The sequence below is a fragment of the Buteo buteo genome, chromosome 12 (assembly GCF_964188355.1).
Source record: "Buteo buteo chromosome 12, bButBut1.hap1.1, whole genome shotgun sequence".
NCBI lineage: Eukaryota > Metazoa > Chordata > Aves > Accipitriformes > Accipitridae > Buteo > Buteo buteo.
This window is the reverse complement of record NC_134182.1, coordinates 1,378,360-1,397,363: the sequence shown is the minus strand read 5'-3', so window position 1 is coordinate 1,397,363 and position 19,004 is coordinate 1,378,360. Positions and strand designations below refer to the sequence as shown.

The 19,004-nt window shown below is 42.0% G+C and overlaps 1 protein-coding gene across 3 annotated transcripts in view; it reads left to right on the top strand.

Moving 5' to 3' along the window:
* TTBK1 (tau tubulin kinase 1) overlaps window positions 1-19,004 on the top strand; it is a 102,797-nt gene that overhangs the window by 31,059 nt on the left and 52,734 nt on the right. Inside the window, exons 2-5 of one of the 3 annotated variants that reach the window (XM_075042391.1) lie at window positions 9,181-9,261; window positions 13,456-13,521; window positions 15,045-15,137; window positions 15,869-15,994. In XM_075042391.1, coding sequence (XP_074898492.1) covers window positions 15,048-15,137; window positions 15,869-15,994 — 216 coding nt within the window. In that variant the 5' untranslated portion in view covers window positions 9,181-9,261; window positions 13,456-13,521; window positions 15,045-15,047. Of the gene's footprint in view, window positions 1-9,180; window positions 9,262-13,059; window positions 13,526-15,044; window positions 15,138-15,868; window positions 15,995-19,004 lie in introns of those variants that run through there. The other 2 variants (XM_075042390.1, XM_075042392.1) reach the window with 2 other exon arrangements.

Genomic DNA, 19,004 nt, shown 5'->3' with positions numbered 1-19,004 from the left:
CCCCTCTACCACTTGCCCCTTGCCAGATGTTGCAAAAATCTCCTGGATAACAGTCTGTAGAAACTCATATTGCACTATAAAGACAGAAGATGGTTGGGGCCAGATTGTGTGTAAGGAAGCATCAGTAACAATTTTCCCCTCTGTTTGCAATCAGGGGAACTTGGCTGTTCTCAGCAGTCTCATTACTTGATATTCCCCTGAGGGCTGTAGAAGTCAGTCTTTGGTAGTTACTCCTTTGGACAGGTAGAGCAGATGTGCATCAGTCATGTAGCCATTTGGTGTCCGCTGTGTGTTGAGAACTGCTTAGGGCCTGGCTGAAGGCTGTTACTTTGGCTACCATCAGCATTTCTGGCATTGGGGTCAGACTGAACATCCTGGCTAGCAGAAGGGACTCTGGCTATTATGATAAACAGGACAGACTGCTAGTGCGAAAGAATTTAATCTTTCCAGAGGGTTTTGTTTTCAAACACTTGTGAGGACAGGGAAATGAAGGAAAAGACAGGCGGCTTGACAAAACTGCTAGAGGAGATGCTGATTTCTTCACTGCTCCCTCCTGCCCCTCCAAGCCCCACCTTCTCCTGTTTGAAAGGTTGCAGGTACTGGTTAAGATCTGTGATCTGTATTCAGCAGGGTATGTTTGACCTGGGATTTCGCATTTCTCAAGGGAGCACTGTCACTGATAATTCACAAAGTATTCCTGGTCCATTACCCTTAGTAAAACATTTTGGTGCTCAATACTTACATATTTACTGAAACAGATAGTGGAAAAATTACTTAGTCACAGTAAACAGGGCCATCTCCAGGGCTGTGAGACTCCTGAGGTCCATTTTCCAGGGAATATGTCTTGATTTTGTGCAAAGCTATAAAGCTTCAATGAGAGAGATCGCAATATGACTGCTCCCATTCTGCCTGTGGCTTAAATATACAATGTTTGTGGTACTCTGCTGTCAGGTGAGAACACAGGAACTCCTGTAGGAGAGGAGGTTACTGAACCTGAGACTTCCAAACTTTGGGTGAATGACCTAATGCTGGAGAGAAGAAACTGTGCTCCTGTTCAGTGTTGTCCTTTTTTTGTAACTCTGAACCTTCATTTCTTGTTTTTCTGGTTCTGCTCAATGTTCACCAGAAAACTCCTGGATTGCTTCACCCTGCCATATTGCCTCTCCAGGCAGAATTATTCAAGACCCCTTGTGAGTACCAAGGCTTGCAATTGCAAGGCTTCCTTCAGTTGTCTAAGAAGGCTTCCATCTACTTTTTCTTCCTGATCTGGCAGTCAGTAGCAGATGCTTAGCATTATGTTACCTGTGTTAGTTGGTGCTGATCACTTACTCATCAGTAGTTACTGTCTCCTCATCACCTGCTCCAAGGAGAGCTTCATACATTCAAGCCACTCTTGTGCAAACACACCTCCTTGCCTACCCAGTCCTTCTTTCCATTGATTGCAGCACTCAAGCCATGCGAGCTGTCCCACCAAGGCTCTGTAATCCCAGTGAGATCATAGTTTTGCAATGGCACATGGACCACTAACTCCTCCTGTTTGTTTCGCGTGTGTAGGTGTTTGTGGACAGGCATCTGAGGTGGGCCACTAGTTGTGCTGCTTTCCCAGGAGAGACATGAGAGCTTGTATCATCCTCAACCATGGCACCTCCTCACAGCCTTTGTTCTTCCATTTCTCTTCAGGTTATGGTAATCCTCTCTCATTGTACCTGCTTTAAGCCCTCCTCACTAGGGTAGCAACCCTAGATGCAAAGCCTTCGCAAAGATGCTCTTGCCAGATGGGTCCCTTCTTTCACCAGCAGTCCTTTTTCCTTAAAGAGGGACCCATGGTTATAGAAGCCAAAGCCCTGTCTTTGATAGCTAGGTGTTGATTTGCAGGATGCATCCACTTCTACCTAAGTTTTTCCCAATCACTGGCAGGATTTAGGAGGACAGCACCCGGCCCCCCATGCCCCCAAATCTGTAGTCACTCTTAGTATACTCAAGGTCAGCCCTTGAAAAACAGGTGCTTTTGGTGCTCCCATGAATGAGCAGCAAGGGTTAATAGTCAGAGGGCCACACAAACCTTGGCAATCTGTCCTTATCGTCCCATATCCAGGCCCCCAACAAGCCACAAAGCTCTTGAGACATCAAGTCAGGCCAGTAGATGGGGCTTCCATTTCCTGCAGGAAGGAGTCTTCAGTGACCATCACTCACCTTTGCTTCTTGGTATGAGCATTTGGTTCAGGTCAACAAGACCTGACAGGTCTTGTTCCTCCTCACCAGTTCCCAGGTTACTAAATCTGGAGCATCTGGAGCAGGAGCCTCCCTTCTGCTGCTAGCTTCCCTCCTTTTGGGAGTCTTCATCTGTTGGTCCTTTGGGCATAACTGCCAGTTGTCCCTTTTTCCTTGCATTGCAACATTCATGATTTTCGCTTTCAGAGGCTCTGTGAAGATTGTGTCGATCTCTTGTTCACCCTCCCTGATGCTACGCAGTCTGCTCACCTCCTTTCCCACCTCACCACAGCTCCTTCACCTAGCAACTCCACACCTCACCCAGAGTACTCTTAGAAATGAGGCCACTGCAGAGGCACCGGGTGCTCTCTGCAGCCCAGTGAGGATGGCCACATCCTCCCTTTGGGGCTTTTTCTGGGTTCAGGTCTCCAGTGTGCTAAAGATAATTGCGTCAGCCCATGCTGGGGACCAAGCCCCATGGCCCATCACCACCATCGTTGCAGCCTGTCAGGCCCGCACTGTCCCAAGCAAAGTTTCTGGGCCCCTTTGCACCCTTGTTTTGCTAATTGCTGTCACAACTGTTACAGCTGTGTTAGTTGGCTATTTACTGTGCTGCTTACAAATATCATAAATAGAGGAAAAAATTAAATCAACATTTTCATGCTTTTCATGCCAAAGTTTTTGTTAAACATCAAGAATCTCACAGTTAAACTTTGATCTAAAGGAAATTGGGTTCTGAATTTGGCTGATCTCGAAACATTCTTGTCTATGATATGACAAATAATGTAATAGCAGAGGGGAAACTGAAAACACAACTTTGACCAGGTTGTATCATAAAGTTCTTGTCGTGTGCAGGTATTTAAGAGTTTGTTGCCTCTTTAATGGACAACTGTAATTGCCACCACTCAAATGAGAGAAGCATTGTCTTTTGCAGTGTAATTTCTTAGAGTGTGGACTTTCTCAGGGACTGACGTTTTTGAAAATTCAGATGTGCTATATAGGCTAGGTTGCCTTTGTCTATATGCACAAATGTTGCAGAGAACACTGTTGGTGATGCGCTACTTTCCCTTAGAAAAGCTGTGTAGACTTTTCCTATTTACATCCCAGCTAGCCACATTTCTACTGATGTTGTTCTTCAGGAGAGTTTCAAGTATTCATTCTGGTGCATGGGGTCTGAACCAACATTATACCTTTTAAAAATTAGTAATGCACATGCCAGATTAAACAGAAAGCAAGGGGACTGCATCTGCCCGACTACATGTACCCTACCTGTAGGATATCCAGAAGCACCTTCTTTAGAACTGGAGGCAGGTTACCAGATGAGATGCATCAAGCCAGTGATGCAACTGTTATAGTCCATATGGAATAGGATGATGAAAGCTACAAAACCTTTTTTAGTGCCTTTATACAAATCTAGATGAGGTGACAGTTGATGATGCATAAGATATCACCCATCCGGTTTCAAAGAACGTATTGCAGATCTAAACAGTATTCAGAAGACAGTAATGACAAACTCTCGTGAAGAGGGATCGAAAAGATTGTGATTATAACCTGAGCAAGAAGGTGAATAAAAGTAATTTTATAAAAGTCTGTAAAATACTGTGAAGCCTTGAGAATTGAATGAGAGCGCCTCTGTTCTCTTTGGTTACATAGGAGCAAGATACTCAGTGATAAATTTAAACCTATAAAGGGATGCATTTATTCATGAGGCATCACTTGCTGCCGCAGGTAGTCAGCATGCATTGGGAAGAGTAATACAGCACATGCGTGCAGGTCAGAGACTGGTCTAAATAGCAGCAATGGGACAGAGTGTGCTGTGGTAAAGTAAGGGCCAGCTATAGAAAATAGTGGGGGGGCTATAAACTGGCAGGTGAAATTGTGTAGATAAAAGGTGATGCTCATGGTGTGTGTTTGGCGGGGAGAACAGTTCTAATTTCACATATATGATAGTGGCCTCTGAGCTGACAGGTATCACTGATAAGACCTTGGTGTTATGGAATAGCTTCATGAAAACATGGGTTTGATACTCAACAGCTTTCAAGAAGGTGCTCAAACATTAGAAGGCATCAGGAAGGGAATACAGGACAAATCAGAGATCACTGTTGTAACCCTTGATTAGATGGGTGTGGCTTTTCAGAGTTCTCATAGCATACCTGAGAGAAAACTAGGCAGATCTGTGGTGGACTGAGCATCTATTGACCTTGTTCTTGCAAAGAGCCTTTCTCTTTGTGTTGGTCATAGTGTGATGCTAGCAGCAGTTGTGGAATGGGTAAATATAAAATCTGTTTAGAAACATTTAAAAAATGGAGGTGAAAGAAAGAACTGGTGTTTTCTTCTATATCAATTGTGTTCCTGCAGAACATTTGCACCTCATTTTTGCCACGTTGGAGGAGAAAATCGGGAAATACAAGTAGGTTGGGGAGTGTTGTGTTGGACCAATCTGACCTTTGTCCAGACTACTGATACATAGGAAGCAGTTTTTCCTTCCCTAAATACCTAAAGCAATCCCATTGCCTCATCCAAGGCCACTGTCCTTGTTTTTCAAGCTTACGTTCTGCACCCTCCCACACCCCACAGTACCTTTTTATCCATGGGATCTTCCCAGGATTTGTGCTATTATACAACTTCAGTGGCAAGGAAGCATAATTTTGTATATGGTTATGCTCATGTGTCAAATACTTTGTTATCAGCACAAGGGTTTCCATCCAAGTGGGTTTCAAGTGGGCAGTAGTTCAAGCCACGTGTTTCTCAGTCATGGAAGGCTTGGAGATCTGCTTAAGGAGAGATGGCTTATGGAGGGTATCTGTTAGTTCAGCTCTAGTTAATAAGTGCTTTCAGATGCAGAGGGTACTCTTTTGAGAAACAAGTTGAGTTTTCTGTTTGTGGTTTTGGTTGGGTTTGGTTGGTTTTTTCCCTCCCATGAAAACATCCATTTTGGGGTGAATCCCAAGACCTTTCATAACAAATTTGATATTACAGGATGCAGAGACCATTTTAGGGATTTAACTATTATTTCATCTAGATGCAGTCTCCTGCCATGGTTCAGATAAAGACATGAGCAGTTTTGTTCACTGTGATGTCCTGGTTGTACAACCCATCTTTGCCATGTAGCAGTATAAGCGGTCAGTGTTGATGCGCATCTTAGGACAACAGAACTAAACAACTGGGGAATGAATTGAAAAGTTGGGGTTTGTTAAATTGTGGAATTATCTTCTATAGAAAGTGCACAAGTTAAAACTTTTATCTTGCATTAATTTTTATAGCAGAGAGCTGGACTAGCAGAACATGTTTGATACAGAGAACTAAGGCTGAGAAGAAAATTTGAACTTGGAAGGGAAAATAGACATGAACATTGTTATACAGATAATATGATGAACAGCATATGCTTGTATAGTGGAGGTGTTCTGAGTTATGAAGGTCTTCTGTGCTAATGTAGGTCAGGTTTTGGACAATAACTCCTTGATCATTACTGGTGTTTGTTCAGGTCTGCTAGTTTTGTAACTAGCGTGCAGTGCAGAAAGCATTGTACTTTTTCTCTGCCTGTGACACCCTGCCTTCAGAAATATATTCCCTGTGGCTCCACAAATATTAATTGAAAGTGGTCGAGGGTTTAGCAGCTTGGTCTTAATTATTTATTTGAAAATAGAGGAGAGGCTATGTTTTTCCTGGAATCTCTCTCCCATTGCAGGATCTGGGCCGTTATGCTCAGCAAGCATTTTTTTAGCTTAGTCAGCTGCAGCCCATTGATTACATCTCGATCTCCTCGTGGCTCAGACTGCACTGCAGTAGTTTGCAGTGCCTTGCTGTAGATACTGTACATGTGCGAGGGCGGCTCTGTGAGTCAGTGGGCAGAAAGAAGATGTTGTAGGCAGGACAGTGCATAGCCTGTTCAGACGAGCATGATGAAGGCTGCAGAAATTTGTCAGCTAATTGAGAAAAAGGTATTTATTTTCCAAATGTTTGTGCATAGTGTTAAAAATAAACTTCGCTGCAGTGAACAAGGTATTAGAAGAGGAGAGTATGGTATGTTTTTCTACTAAATAGTTCTCCCCCCACTGGAAAATGAGCTATAACACAAAGGATATTAAATCCTACCTCGTAAGACCCCCAAATAATCAAGCATAGAAGCCCAGTAGCTTTTATACTTACTTTGTACTTGAAATATATGTAAAGCGGTAATGTTATGTAGGAGATGAACATTTTGCAGTAGAATAAACAGATTTGTGGACCTGCAGTACTCAGAGTACTATATTAGCTTAGGAAGGGTTATGATTTTTGTCTCAAACTTTGTATTGTAAAAAGGTGATTGGAGAAAAGGCTGAAAGCACAGCATAGTCACACTGGTTCACACAGAGGTGGGGAAAAGAAAAAATGGACCTATGTCTTTAAAAATATTGCACATTTAATATATTATAGAAATGCCATTTCTCTGGGAATGGGTTAGTTATAAAACAGATCATCGTGAAAATTATGTAAAGGTTCTCATTGCTACTTTCACTGTTGGAGTAGCAAATTTGGACTTGAGAAGCAAGTTCACATTCTGGTTTAAAACATTACAACTACTGAAAGCCAGTGCAATTGAAATTAATGTATTAAAAGCAGACTAGCTGGTGGATTTGAAAATCTATTAGCAAGCAGGGACTCTTGTATCTTGTTATAACTAGCTGTTTCTCTGCTTTCCTCCCCTGCAAGCCCTGGTTCAGTGAGCGTGACCTCAGATCATCTATATCAGGTTGTTGGTGGTTTTCTTCTGTGTAGCAGCGCTCTGGTTAGAGGTCTTGTGCTACAGGGGTGAGGGAAAAGGAAGGACAACTCAGGCTCAAATCCCATATATGCCTGCAGGGAACTGAGATCCCATTTTCCATTTCCGAGTGCCTTTACTGCCAAGCTGCAGGGGGGATACAGTATGTCTGAGTGTGTCATTCCTTCCAGTTGATGCTGTTCCACTTGAAGCTCTGATTATTCTTCCCACTGGACTACAGAGAGGGAACAGAAAACTGTTACTGTGTCTGGTGGTGAGGGAACAGGGGCTTCACTCCCTGGGCAAGTGAATGTTGAGTTGGATTGCAGGTCAAGTCTCCCCTCCATCAGGTAAGTGCATTTGCTGCCAGGTTACAGAGTGCCTGTCATGCACTTTCTCTCTCTTGGTAATAAATATTCAATTATTCTGTGCAAAAGGGATCCTTTCCAACATGGATGTTCTTAGACTTGCATCTCAAAGCACCCTGTGGCTTAGGGGTGAGGGTGTAGTCTGGAAGGAGGGAGGTATGGTTTTCATGTCTGTGCAAGGGGTGGAGAGATTGGAGCTTAGCTCTGCTGCATCTCGGTGATTGCCACGACTGTCTTTTGTTGTCTTCTTTTTGGTAGAAAAGGACTGTCTTCTCCCTCTGACCCCAGGAAAGCATTATGAGCTGTAAATCCCAAATGAGATGTGACTAATGCTCTACAACGCTCTCCAAAATATTGCCATTTCAGTGGTTCCCCTGCTCTGTGTTACAGTGCATGAAAAACTTGTCTGTCTTACTAAGCACTCCCCATGCTTTCCATGGGGATATTCTGTGCTACTTGTTCCCCAATGGGACCGTGCATGTAAGAAACAAGTGCAGCTCTGAGGCCAAAATTCTCTTGATAAAAATCGAATGATAATTGAAAAATAGGATTACAGCTGAAATAAGCTTTTGATTTAAAAATGCTCATTCTTAGCCCTGTTTCTAATGTGAGAAAGGCATCCTCATCTAGAGCACATATTCTGGCACAGGAACCGCACAATGAGATGGTTGGTGCATGCTATTCAGAAAGACAAAATTATTACCCTGGACTTTTCTGATGTTAAAATCCATTGGAAATCTTGAATTCTCCGAAAGTAAAGAAGGAAAGATGGCATTTTAACTCACCTCCTTCAGGTCTTTTGCTTTGGAAGGAATAGTGGGAGACTACTAAGTAACTTTCTCAAAACTAAATTTCACGCACAGTCTACGGAATTCTTAGAACTTGCACATTTTTAGGGAAGAGGAATACTGAGACTCGAATAAGACACTCTGTTGGGTTGATTGCTTTTTATTAGTTGATTTCTGTTGGAATAAGTATCTCTCAGCCAAGGTCTTTTCCTCAGTTTACTGAATTGAGTTTTAAGGTTATGCAGTATAATATTGGCTCTTGCCTCTGATCAGGGTGGCCCTCACGTTTCTATACTGCGTAATTGACATCTTAAGATACAGTGACTGCGCACGTGGCCTGAAAGCAGCACTGACTTTCATTCTGCTCTCTTTCAAACCACCATTCTGCATCCCACCAGACCCTGCTATTTCTAGTTGGAGCACTACAGCAGTCACCAGGGAAGGGGAAGATGCCTGAAGCTGGCAGCTGTGAAGCCTGTAAAGTTGGAAAGCCAGTGATTGTATAGAGATTGCTGGTGAGAAGGCAAGGTGGTGGTTGCAGAAAAAGCCAAATATCTTGGGTGGAAACCTAAGGGGGACATCTCTCTTCATTTTAGAAACTTATGCACTAATGTTAGAACTTGCTCCCCTTGTTGGTTATTAGATCAGTTTGATTGGGGGAGGAAGGGAGGTGTAGGTATCAGATAATGTTAGGAAGGAAAATCACAGTAGAACCGTACAACTGACCTGTGGTTGGGCTGTATGCATCTCTGCTCTCAGCTTTTTTTTTATACTATTAGGTGTGATATGTGAGCAGGGCAAAGTTAGTCTCTAGAGGGACCCCTCTCACCACTTTACATAGCACTCAGAAACCACACAGGCTCACTCAACACTTTGTGTCTAAATGAAACTAAAACCAGCATGAGCCAACAGCCCTGGGAAGGATGCTGGGAGATGGCAACAGCTAAACAAGAGACCCAGGTTTCTGGAGGGATACAATATTGAATTGTTTTTTGATTCATTTCTGTTTAATTTTTTTCTCATTTTGTTGTTTTTTATCATGTTTTTCTTTGGGTTTCTCTCTGTTTTACAGTTCTTTTGGGCTCTTCTTTTGAGGCTGTGTTTGATGCGTTGGCTTCCCATCCGCTGCTCGTAACCATCTCTGCTATGAGTTGTGAGTGAGCCATCACCATGCTTCTGGGTTTTCATTTTGTTTTGTGCTTTTGTTATATATGGAAGTCCGAATTACACCTGGTTTTCTTTTTTCCCTCATGATATGTTTGTTTTTCAGCAGGATCGTGACAGCTACCTAAATATGATGCAGAGGCCTAGAACACTTGGGATTCTGCCTGAGGGGCTGGCAGACATTTGGGTGGTGCCAGAGACTGTGATTTTGTCACTTCTGTGGTTTCAGAGGCAAGGGGAGGGGAGTTCTCTTATCTTACATTTTTGGCTCCAGCTTCCTCTATTCATTTCTGACTCCCCACTGGGATAAAATATGCTGCTGTCATTAACGATTCTACAAAGTGCTGCTGTTTAAATTAGCAAGTCAAAACGCATTTAAGGGGTGCAGAATTTGTCTCCACAGAAGAGGTGGAGATGCATATTCCTGCATCTCCCCTATGAGCCTAACTAACAGAAGTAGGAGATTCCTAGGAGTCACCGAGATACTTCCTTTTAGTTCAGTTAAAGCTTCCTTTCACTTTTCCTTCTTATCACAACTTTTCCAACAAGTCATTTCAATTCAAGATATATCTCCAAGTGCTTCCCATGATCTGTGGCATTTCCTCTCTCCCCTTACCACCTTCTCTTTGATCTGTGCTAACTTTCTTTTCATTTTCTTACTGCTGGAAATCCTTTTCCTGTTTCCAGGAGAGGTGGGTTAATGATCCTAGATGACAGCAGGCCTGCCAGGGGCAGAGGTGGTGGATCTCATGAGGTGTTTCCACAGGCTTCCAGAAAGTTGGGGAGGAACCAGTGGTCATGTTCCCCGAGAGTACCACAGGCATAAAAAACGGCAGGAGGAAAGTACTGGCATCCAAATACAAGGTTTCAGGAAGGAAGATGAAAACTGGGACGTTCAAAATACCAACCTAGGGACCAGTGAGGCAAGAGGAAAAATTTTAATCTCTATGTATGAACGTGGTGTAAGGAGCAGGGATTCAGATTAATGACGTAATACAAGCACTCCTGAAATAGAGGGAGCATATACAGGAAAGGCAGATTTCATGTGAATTGTAAAGGAGACACTGTTGACACTTAAAATACAAATGATCATGAGTGTTTGAACTGGAGAATGATGAAAAGCTGATGGGTGCAAAAGAGCACAGTTTGGAACAATGCATCCACTTCATACAGGATTTTGTTACCTAAATCTGTCTTTGTGAAGTAGTGTACATTGCTAATACATTAAAAGGAACGCAGAGTATAATTTTTGCTCTGTGGTAGCGATCTAACACATTCTCCCAAGCTAAAAGTCATTTTAAAACAGGTTCTAACACAACGCAATATACTTCATATCTCTGTCATCTCCCTGACAGCTCTGTGTAATAAGTTACTTTAGCTTTGTGCTAGACACAATCTGAATGCAGGATGAGATATACTTTAGCCTTAGTAAGATTTTTGATAGTAATACTGATGTAGAAAAATTTAAAAATAAATCATGTATAGTTTAAAATTGTATTTCAGCCTGCTAGCTTATTACCTTCTTATAATTTTGGGGATTCAAATCAGTTGGGTTATATATGATTCCAGAGTCTGAAGCTCCTAACTGTTAAAATTTCAGTTCTGTTTCAAATGTGGACCGGTCTGGACAGCAAAGATGCTTTATCCAGGCTCTTTTCCACTGCTGGGCAATGCAGTGGTGGTATGAAATTTGTTCACTGGAAGAAATGAGGAGTGTAAAGAAATCATCTGGAAAATTGATGAATTCAGAAAAAAAGTCAATAACAGTTGGGTGTACAGCATGTGCTACAGTAAATGCTCAGGCAGGAGCTGTTTGTTTGGATGAAAAACAAGGTATCTCCACAGCCATGGAAATATTTGATCGCAGTGATTAGTGATGCAATCAAAAGGCATGACTAATTGCCTTGTGACTGGCAGGGCAGTCAAATAAGGTTAAAAGAGGTGAAACCTTTATGAGAAAAAGATGCTGTTAACACAGTTAGCATCTGCCTGTTTTGTTCAAATCTCTAAACGTCCTATCAAAACAATTGCAAAGTCTTGCTCAGTTGCAGTGCTCTCCCTTCGCTGAGGTACCACACGAGAGAGGACTGGAGCGAGACCCCTTTGGGTTCAGCTGCTGGACTGGCTTGGTTGTTGGCTGTGGGACAGATGCACAGTTAAAAGATGGCTGGGCTTTTGGTTTGCTTCTGAAAGAGGAGGGGAATACATTTGCAAACTGCCTAGAGTTGTTTTCAGAATAGATCCAAATAAAGACTGCAAAGATAGCCTGTCTGCCAGAAATAGTAAGTATTGATCTAAAAAGATTTTCAGAGACATTGCCAACCATACCGAAACCAGCACATGCGGTATACTTGGTTCAGTACATACACAGTTGATAACTGAAGACATTGAAGTAGGGAAAGACATGAAAGACAAACTCCCATGGACTGCAAACATTGAACAATATTTGTTCTGAAAACATTACGGGTTGCACACTGGAATTGTTCACAATACGCTCTTATTTTATGGCTCATGAAAAGTATCCAAACACACTAGCTTCCACTCATGATGGAAAAGCGGAATGTCCTCTTGCTTTTGAATATGTAGAGGACATTTATGGTGATGGCTGATTCCAACAGATGTATTCCAGTGGCCAGTATTCTGCTTTTCAGGAACTCAAGTCAGTGAGTTCACTGGAATTCTGAAAAATATTTTGCAATCATTTGTCAGTGGAAATCCTAAATGTATGTTCCGGGAGGAATGAAGTACATGATCATGAATATAATCTCTCGACTATTACCTGCTGCTAAATAAGTAGCTTACAGCTCAGGCTGGTGTCCTGCAAGATTAAATGCTGCTTAAAGTGCATGGGATATGCATACAGGTTCTCCTTGTGGAGTATTTGATTAACATAAAGAAGTCATAAGATAGACTTGTAGCTTTTTTTGCTTGGAGTCACTATAACTTAAGAGCTGCATTATACACCATTCAGGTCTGTGTTAGTGACACAGTGTTGGTGAATTTGTTTAAAAAACATTTGAAGTTTTATTCTTTCTGAGAGTACTGAAACTCAGAGCAACTTCCCTGTACCCAAAAAGAAGCAACTGAATTGTACGTATTTAAATTGACAGAAGGGTGCCCTGGAATAAAAGTGCAGAGTTTTAGGCTCAGTTCTGAAAGCGTAGGCAGAGTTGAAGGAACAACATGAATCAAATTACCTAAGTGGGACAAGTTACCAAATTAGAGTTGTTATTAATGTGATCAAATTTCTACAAGAGTAGTAGTTCTTTGCCCAAGCTTAGCCTTATGATGGAAGGTGTCTGGACCTGAACCGGGTTTTGCCACGTGAATTTTGCTGTTAACTCTGGTGCTTCTAGCTAAGCTGAAAGGATTTGGTGGATGTCATTATTTAAATGCAGTTTTTTCAGAACAATGACATCCTTAGTAAGTGAACTCGCATGGTCTGATGTTCCTGTGGAGGCAGCAGTAGAAGGAGCTGGAAGTGTTGCTCAGCCCCCAGAACAGAGAAAGCCTCCAGCTTGGAGGAATAGTCATGAGAGGACTGCCTTCTTCCCAAGGCCACTAGATCAAGCCTCCAATTCCCAAGGACCCAAAGAACAAGAGAATCAGAGAAAGAGAAAATAAATGTACATGGTTTAGGATATACTGGGAAGAATCTGGAAAAAAGCAAGAACTCTGAAAGTCAGAAGTTCTTAATTAATTTAAGTGTTACAGAGGATGTTGACAATCAGTGTCAGCAAACGCATATGGTCACCTACCGTGTGTCAGAGTAGGGGATCCCCGTTCTTGTCCTGACCAGGCTGCACTCAAGCTTTGCTTAGCTCATGTTATTCATTACTCAATTTTGCACTTGCACTTCTTTACTAGCTTTTCCCTTGACCTGGAGTTTAAAAAGGAAAATACGATCTTGGATAATGTTCTTAGCTCTGTGCCTAGACTATTACTATTCTAACCTATCACTGTAACCACCTTGCCCTCTCTGTAAAATAAGCTTTTCTAGAAATGCAGACTTGGAGAATGCTGTCTGTTTAGCTGGCTGCTAGAGCAGATGAAGGCAGTAAGAGCTTTGTATCCCTTGGGTACATATGGAATAACAGTATAGACGAGAGGTTCTCAGGAGTTAGCTGCACAGGGGATTTAGTAATTTGCTCTGTCTCTGATATTTTCTGTTGTCTCCCTTCAGCCTCGCAATGTTGCTGGTTTTCGAGGAACGGTCCGCTACGCTTCGGTGAATGCACACAAAAACCGAGTGAGTATTTTTGTGTTATAAGGAGTTAACAGCAAGGTTATTTCTCCTCAGAAGCCTGTTTTTGGGAGCAGAGAAGTCAGAGGCGTGAGTTCTGGTTTGTTACCTACAGAAGTTAGTATGTCAAATGAATTCCATTAGGTGGTCAAGGCTGTTGACCGTAAAATCAGAATTATGATTCAGTTATTGGATCCTCTCTAGTTGGCAGCCTTAATAATTGTAATTGTTGCATTTTAAGGGAAAAAAACCCCACACTAAAGTGAAAATCAGGTTAAGTGCCAGGCTGCTTGCTGCTAGTTTCTAGAAGCACTTGGCTGTGAATTACCAAATGCAAAGTCCCCAAATCCATTCTCCATCTGGAATTTTTAATATTAACATCATGCTATCAGGTGAAGAGCCACCTAGTGAAAGCTAGGTTTACTTTTCCCTGAAAATGAGCCACTATTTACATAGCGTCTGGCCTGTTTCATTCTAAACGCTTCCAGAAGTCTCATCCAACATTCTTCTCAAAACACTCGTTCATCCTATTTCAGTAACATTCCTGTGTAGACAGTAAACCATAAGTCCTCTGGTTCTGCGCTATGTGCCTTACCAGATGGAAACTATCAGCCCTCCTGCATTACCTCCAGGTTTTTGGCCTTATTTGGGATGAATCTGTAGGATGACCTGTGCCATATGAGGAATTTTCAAGGTTTTTTAGGGAAAGAAGTTATTGTATGCAGAAGATGGAAAGTGTGATGTGGGGAGGGCAGTTGAATGCCATCATGAATTCATTCTATTTCCTGGGAGACACTGAGAAACCTGAGGTATAATTTTTGGAAGAGCTGGATAGTGCCAGCTGTAGCTGGCATCAGCTGAAGGTATATTTAGACACAAAAATTGCTCTATAATGCATGCTATTCTTAGAAATCATGTTCTAGACATTGGATGTTGAGCACCAAAAATTATTGTATGTGCTTTGACAAATTCAGCCTTAATCCCCATGTTTCAGTTTCCTATTTGCTAGGCCAGGAGGAGAGTGGTATGTGGAAATGTTACAAATCTGTAAATTGTTGTGGTGCTTGATGATGAGTGTTTTGCAAAAGTCCTTGGGTAAATGCTGTCTTGTGAAAAGAGTTTGAATGATATTTAGTTTAAAAATAGTGACAAAAAACACTTTCTACAAAGTTTGGTTTTTTTCTTAATCTAGGTTATTCCACGTCCCATTAATAAATATTCTACTCCTGTATACTCAGTGAGGGAAAGTCCTATGGAAAACTTGTGCTTTGTTGTATAGGTAAAAACCTCTTTCTTAATATATTCACAAAAATGAAAACAAATGAGGTTATTCAGGTGACTGTATTAGACATTGCCAAGTTTAGTAAGTGCTTGATTTTGCATCTTTAATCTGGCTTCTTTAATCGTTGAATAGAAAGTATGACTTTTCTTCCTGCTTTTTAAAATGAGGTAGCTCACCTGGAGAGCACACTTGGACTACTGAGCAGCATGGAACTTTGCTCCTCAGTCTTCATCTCTCTTTTCTCCAGGAGATGGGTAGACATGATGATCTGTGGTCCCTCTTTTACATGTTGGTGGAGTTTGCGGTTGGTCAGCTTCCATGGCGAAAGATCAAAGATAAGGTAGGAAACCTAGTGTCTGTGCTTAAGATAGGGTGCTACAGTTTTATTATTATGACTCTTACTATTCCTCCTACAGTTCAGTGCATCTTTTTGCTGAAGTAAAGCCAGAGCCTGCTTTTCATCAGATCTTGCTGCAAGATGCTAACCTGCTTTTGTGGGTTCTGATGCACAATGTGGAGCTTGTCTTATTTGGAGTAACTAGATATTTTCTTATGCACATTGTTAATCATATTTGATCAAGCGACTTTGACTTTGTTCTTGCAAAGCAAACAACAAAAGCGGAAAGGCTGAGCTGTCCTTCTGACAGATAAACAGGGCCTTTAGAAAGGTGGAAGGATAACGCTTTGCCATGTCAAACAAGCCAAATGGGAATTGCAACTGGAAAGTTAAACAGAATAAAGCTAACTGTTCATGTTGTCTTGCAAATGCTTTGTGCTAGAGAATAAAATCCCTGGAAAGAAACAGGTCACCTGTGCAGAAGGCTGTGCTAAAGGGACAGCTTCCGAAGAGTGTTTTGGACTCAGGATTCCCCTTTGGCCTTTGCCTTCAGTGATCAACCTCGCTTTGCTAGGGACACCACACAGGAGAAGTGTGTAGACGCAGCACTGGGTCTAAGAAGAGGCTGTGTTCCAAGAATGATAGGACTAGATGGTATTCCAGGAATGATAAGACTGTATGAATGCGAAGCAATAGAAGAGATTCCTGGCTCTGAGATATTTTCTTTTTTCCAGGAGCAGGTTGGCATGATAAAAGAGAAGTATGAACACCGAATGCTGCTAAAACACATGCCTTCAGAATTCCACCTTTTTCTGGACCATATTGCAAGTCTAGACTATTTCACCAAGCCAGACTATCAGGTAAGTGCCTTTCTTTGTTACCGATCTGATGCATGGCACTCTGGATTGGCGTTTGAATTTTCTAACATTCCCATGCACGTGTTCATATATGGCTGAGGAATACTTTTCCTAGGACTGGGAGAGAAAGGTTGGACTGGACAGTTCTTCAACATCTCAGAAGTTTTTTCTTCCCCTTCCACCACCCTGTCCAAAATAATCCTGTGCTCCAGACCAGAAATCTCTCCCCAAGCAACAGAGTACTTTTGGCTTTCATTAAAACACAGAAGTGTTGAGATACTCCAAATGTGACAGAATTTTATCACAGCACGCCAAAGTCTGCAGAGCCTATGCCAACAGCTTAACAGTACACACCAACCCCTTTGTTTTCTTGCAGACTCATATGGGCCTTAGCTATTATTATCTCTTTCTTTAATACTCATCTTAACATACTTTTTTTTTCCCATTCATTGTTTGCTATCAGCATGTATGTGATCGGTTACAATAGCTCAGCCAACACAATATAACTGAGGCAACTTGATTCTCTGTCCCTTTTTTTATCACAGTGGTTTTCTCTGTACATTAAAGCCAGAATGATGAAAACAACATTTTATTAGCAGATCTGTGCAGTCTTATATGAGTGCCTGCTCCTGTTGATAGTGCATCAAATGAGTGGGAAAATAGTAGGAGGGTGTTCCAGCAAACTCTCTCCAACAATGCTTTTGTATTTTAGCCACGTACATGTTGCAGCATAGCAACCACGACTTTTTAAAAAAGAAAAAAAAAGGCAAATACGTTCTGGGTAGAACAGTGGAAAAATAACATTTGCCACTAAGATGGAGGGCTGTAGAGGGATGGAAGTGGACTGAGGAGATGCTGAGGGAGATGGATTTGTTTAGCCTGGAGAAGAAAAGTCAAAGAGGGGATCTGATTGCTGTTTTCCACTGCCTCAAGGACAGTTGCGGGGAGAAAAGAGGCAGACTTTTCTCAGAGGCAGCAAGGGAAATTGTGACTAAATCTTGGGGGGGAAATCAGAATGAGAGTTCTTAAGTAGGGAACGGGTACCTAGAGGAGTTGTGGAATTTTCATCCTTGGGATTTCCAAAAGTTGACTGAATGAGGAACCTGATCTGACTTTGCAGTTAGCCCTGGTTTGAGCAGATGGTTGGATTAGAGATCTCCAAAGCTCCTTTTGAACTTGTATCCTCCTATATTCTATTCCAGTTAAAATAATTGTGTTCTGACAGTACTGAAAAGCCACCCTTCAGATGGAAATGGAAGGAGATGTTTCCAGACAATTTTAGTGCAGTACAAATCATGAACAGCATTTTCACAGTAGGGGATTTGTCTGAAGCTGTGAATTGCCTCTTTACCTTCAGTTTCTTGCAGGTGCAGCTCTGGGAAGAAGCTTCCAAAAGGGAACTCCCCACAAAAGTCTGGCATCTGCAGCTTGCCACCAAACACTGATTCTTCTAGCTTGACTTGGAGGCCTGTTCCAGCCAGCAAATTCTCCAAACATCTCAGCTCCAGAGATGTCTTAATATTGATTTAACTGGATTTATTATTGTGAAAGATTAAAAACTATATCAGGTGACATCTGAATTTGTCACCAGTACCAGACCCTCAGGGAAATTAAGGAAATTGGAAAGTATGTCTGCTAATATATAAAGTCATGGTTTATTTAAAAATTGGAATGACAGGATTAGAAATAAGGAAACAGAATAAAACATATATGAATGTAATTTGAATTTACAGGTCACCATTTCCCTTCTTAACTTTTTAATATATTTCAGTTTAAGATGTATGCTAATCACTAGGTGAGGATTATGACTGAATGCTGTCCTTTAGCTGGACGGGTTTGGTGTTTCATATAGCTACCCAGCAATAGTCGACCTCTGAGTTCTCCTTTTTGAGAGAAATTATGATGAAAGGGCAGCTTCAGTGGGCTGGAGAAAAGGTTTTTCTGGCCTAGTAGCGTGTCTCCAATGGTGTTAGTTGTGCGAAGATTATAGAAGAATGAGTATTTAGTGATATTTCCCCAGAAAACTCTCAAAGCTCCAGGATCAAGGATCCTTGAGGCTCAAGAATCTCCTAAACCAAAAATGTCCCTGTATTTCAGAGCCCTCAATGAATTTGTCTTCCATGAACTTGTCCAGTCTTCTCCTGAATTAATGTAAAACCTTTAGCATCCATCATGTGGCAGGGAGGCACCACAGCTTAAGTGCTTGCTGTGAGAAGAACTACTTTCTTCTGTTTGTTCTAAACTTGCCACCTGCCAGCCTTATTTAATGCCCCTGACATCTCGGACATACCTGTGAAAGCTGGTCCCTAGTCCCTCTGCTGCTTCCCAGCCACGCAGAATCTTACAGGCCTCCACAGTATTGCTCTTTGGTTACTCTTTTGCCCAGACTGAAGGATCCTAGTCTACTCACTTGCTTTTTGCCCAGAAGGAAACCTTTCCACACCTTTGGTCTGTGTCCTCCTCTGAACCTTGTCCAGTTGTACCTTTGTGAGGTGGGGACTTGCCAGCATTGCATGTTCAAGACGTATGTAGCCCATGAAGTGATAAACTGCAGTTATGATGTTCTATTCCATTCCCAAGACTTCCTAATATTTTATCTGTTTTATCCAGTGGAAATGCAGTTTTGATTGCTCCTATTTCTGTGTACCAAGTAAAGCTTTGGCTTCTTTTGCAGTAGCATGAGGTTTTGGTAAAATCCTTCCTCTCCCACCTCCATCATTTTGAAGTGGGGAATGATGCATAAACACTGCGTGTAAGCATCCAATAATAAGATCGTTCTGACTGCTCCCTCCTCCCTCACTGTCTGAATTCTGATGTATTTTCTCTCTAACGTCTCCTGATGTATGTCTTCTGGCTTTGCAGGGTGCTGGATATCATAGGATGCTTTTGGCTTTAGAAAGAGGCCAGACATGAATGTAAGAAGAGCCGTACTGGGTCAGCCCCTCCTTTCTTGCTCCTTTGTAAATGGGGACAAATAGGGGACTGGCCGCTGCTGCTGTCCACCTTGCTCCAA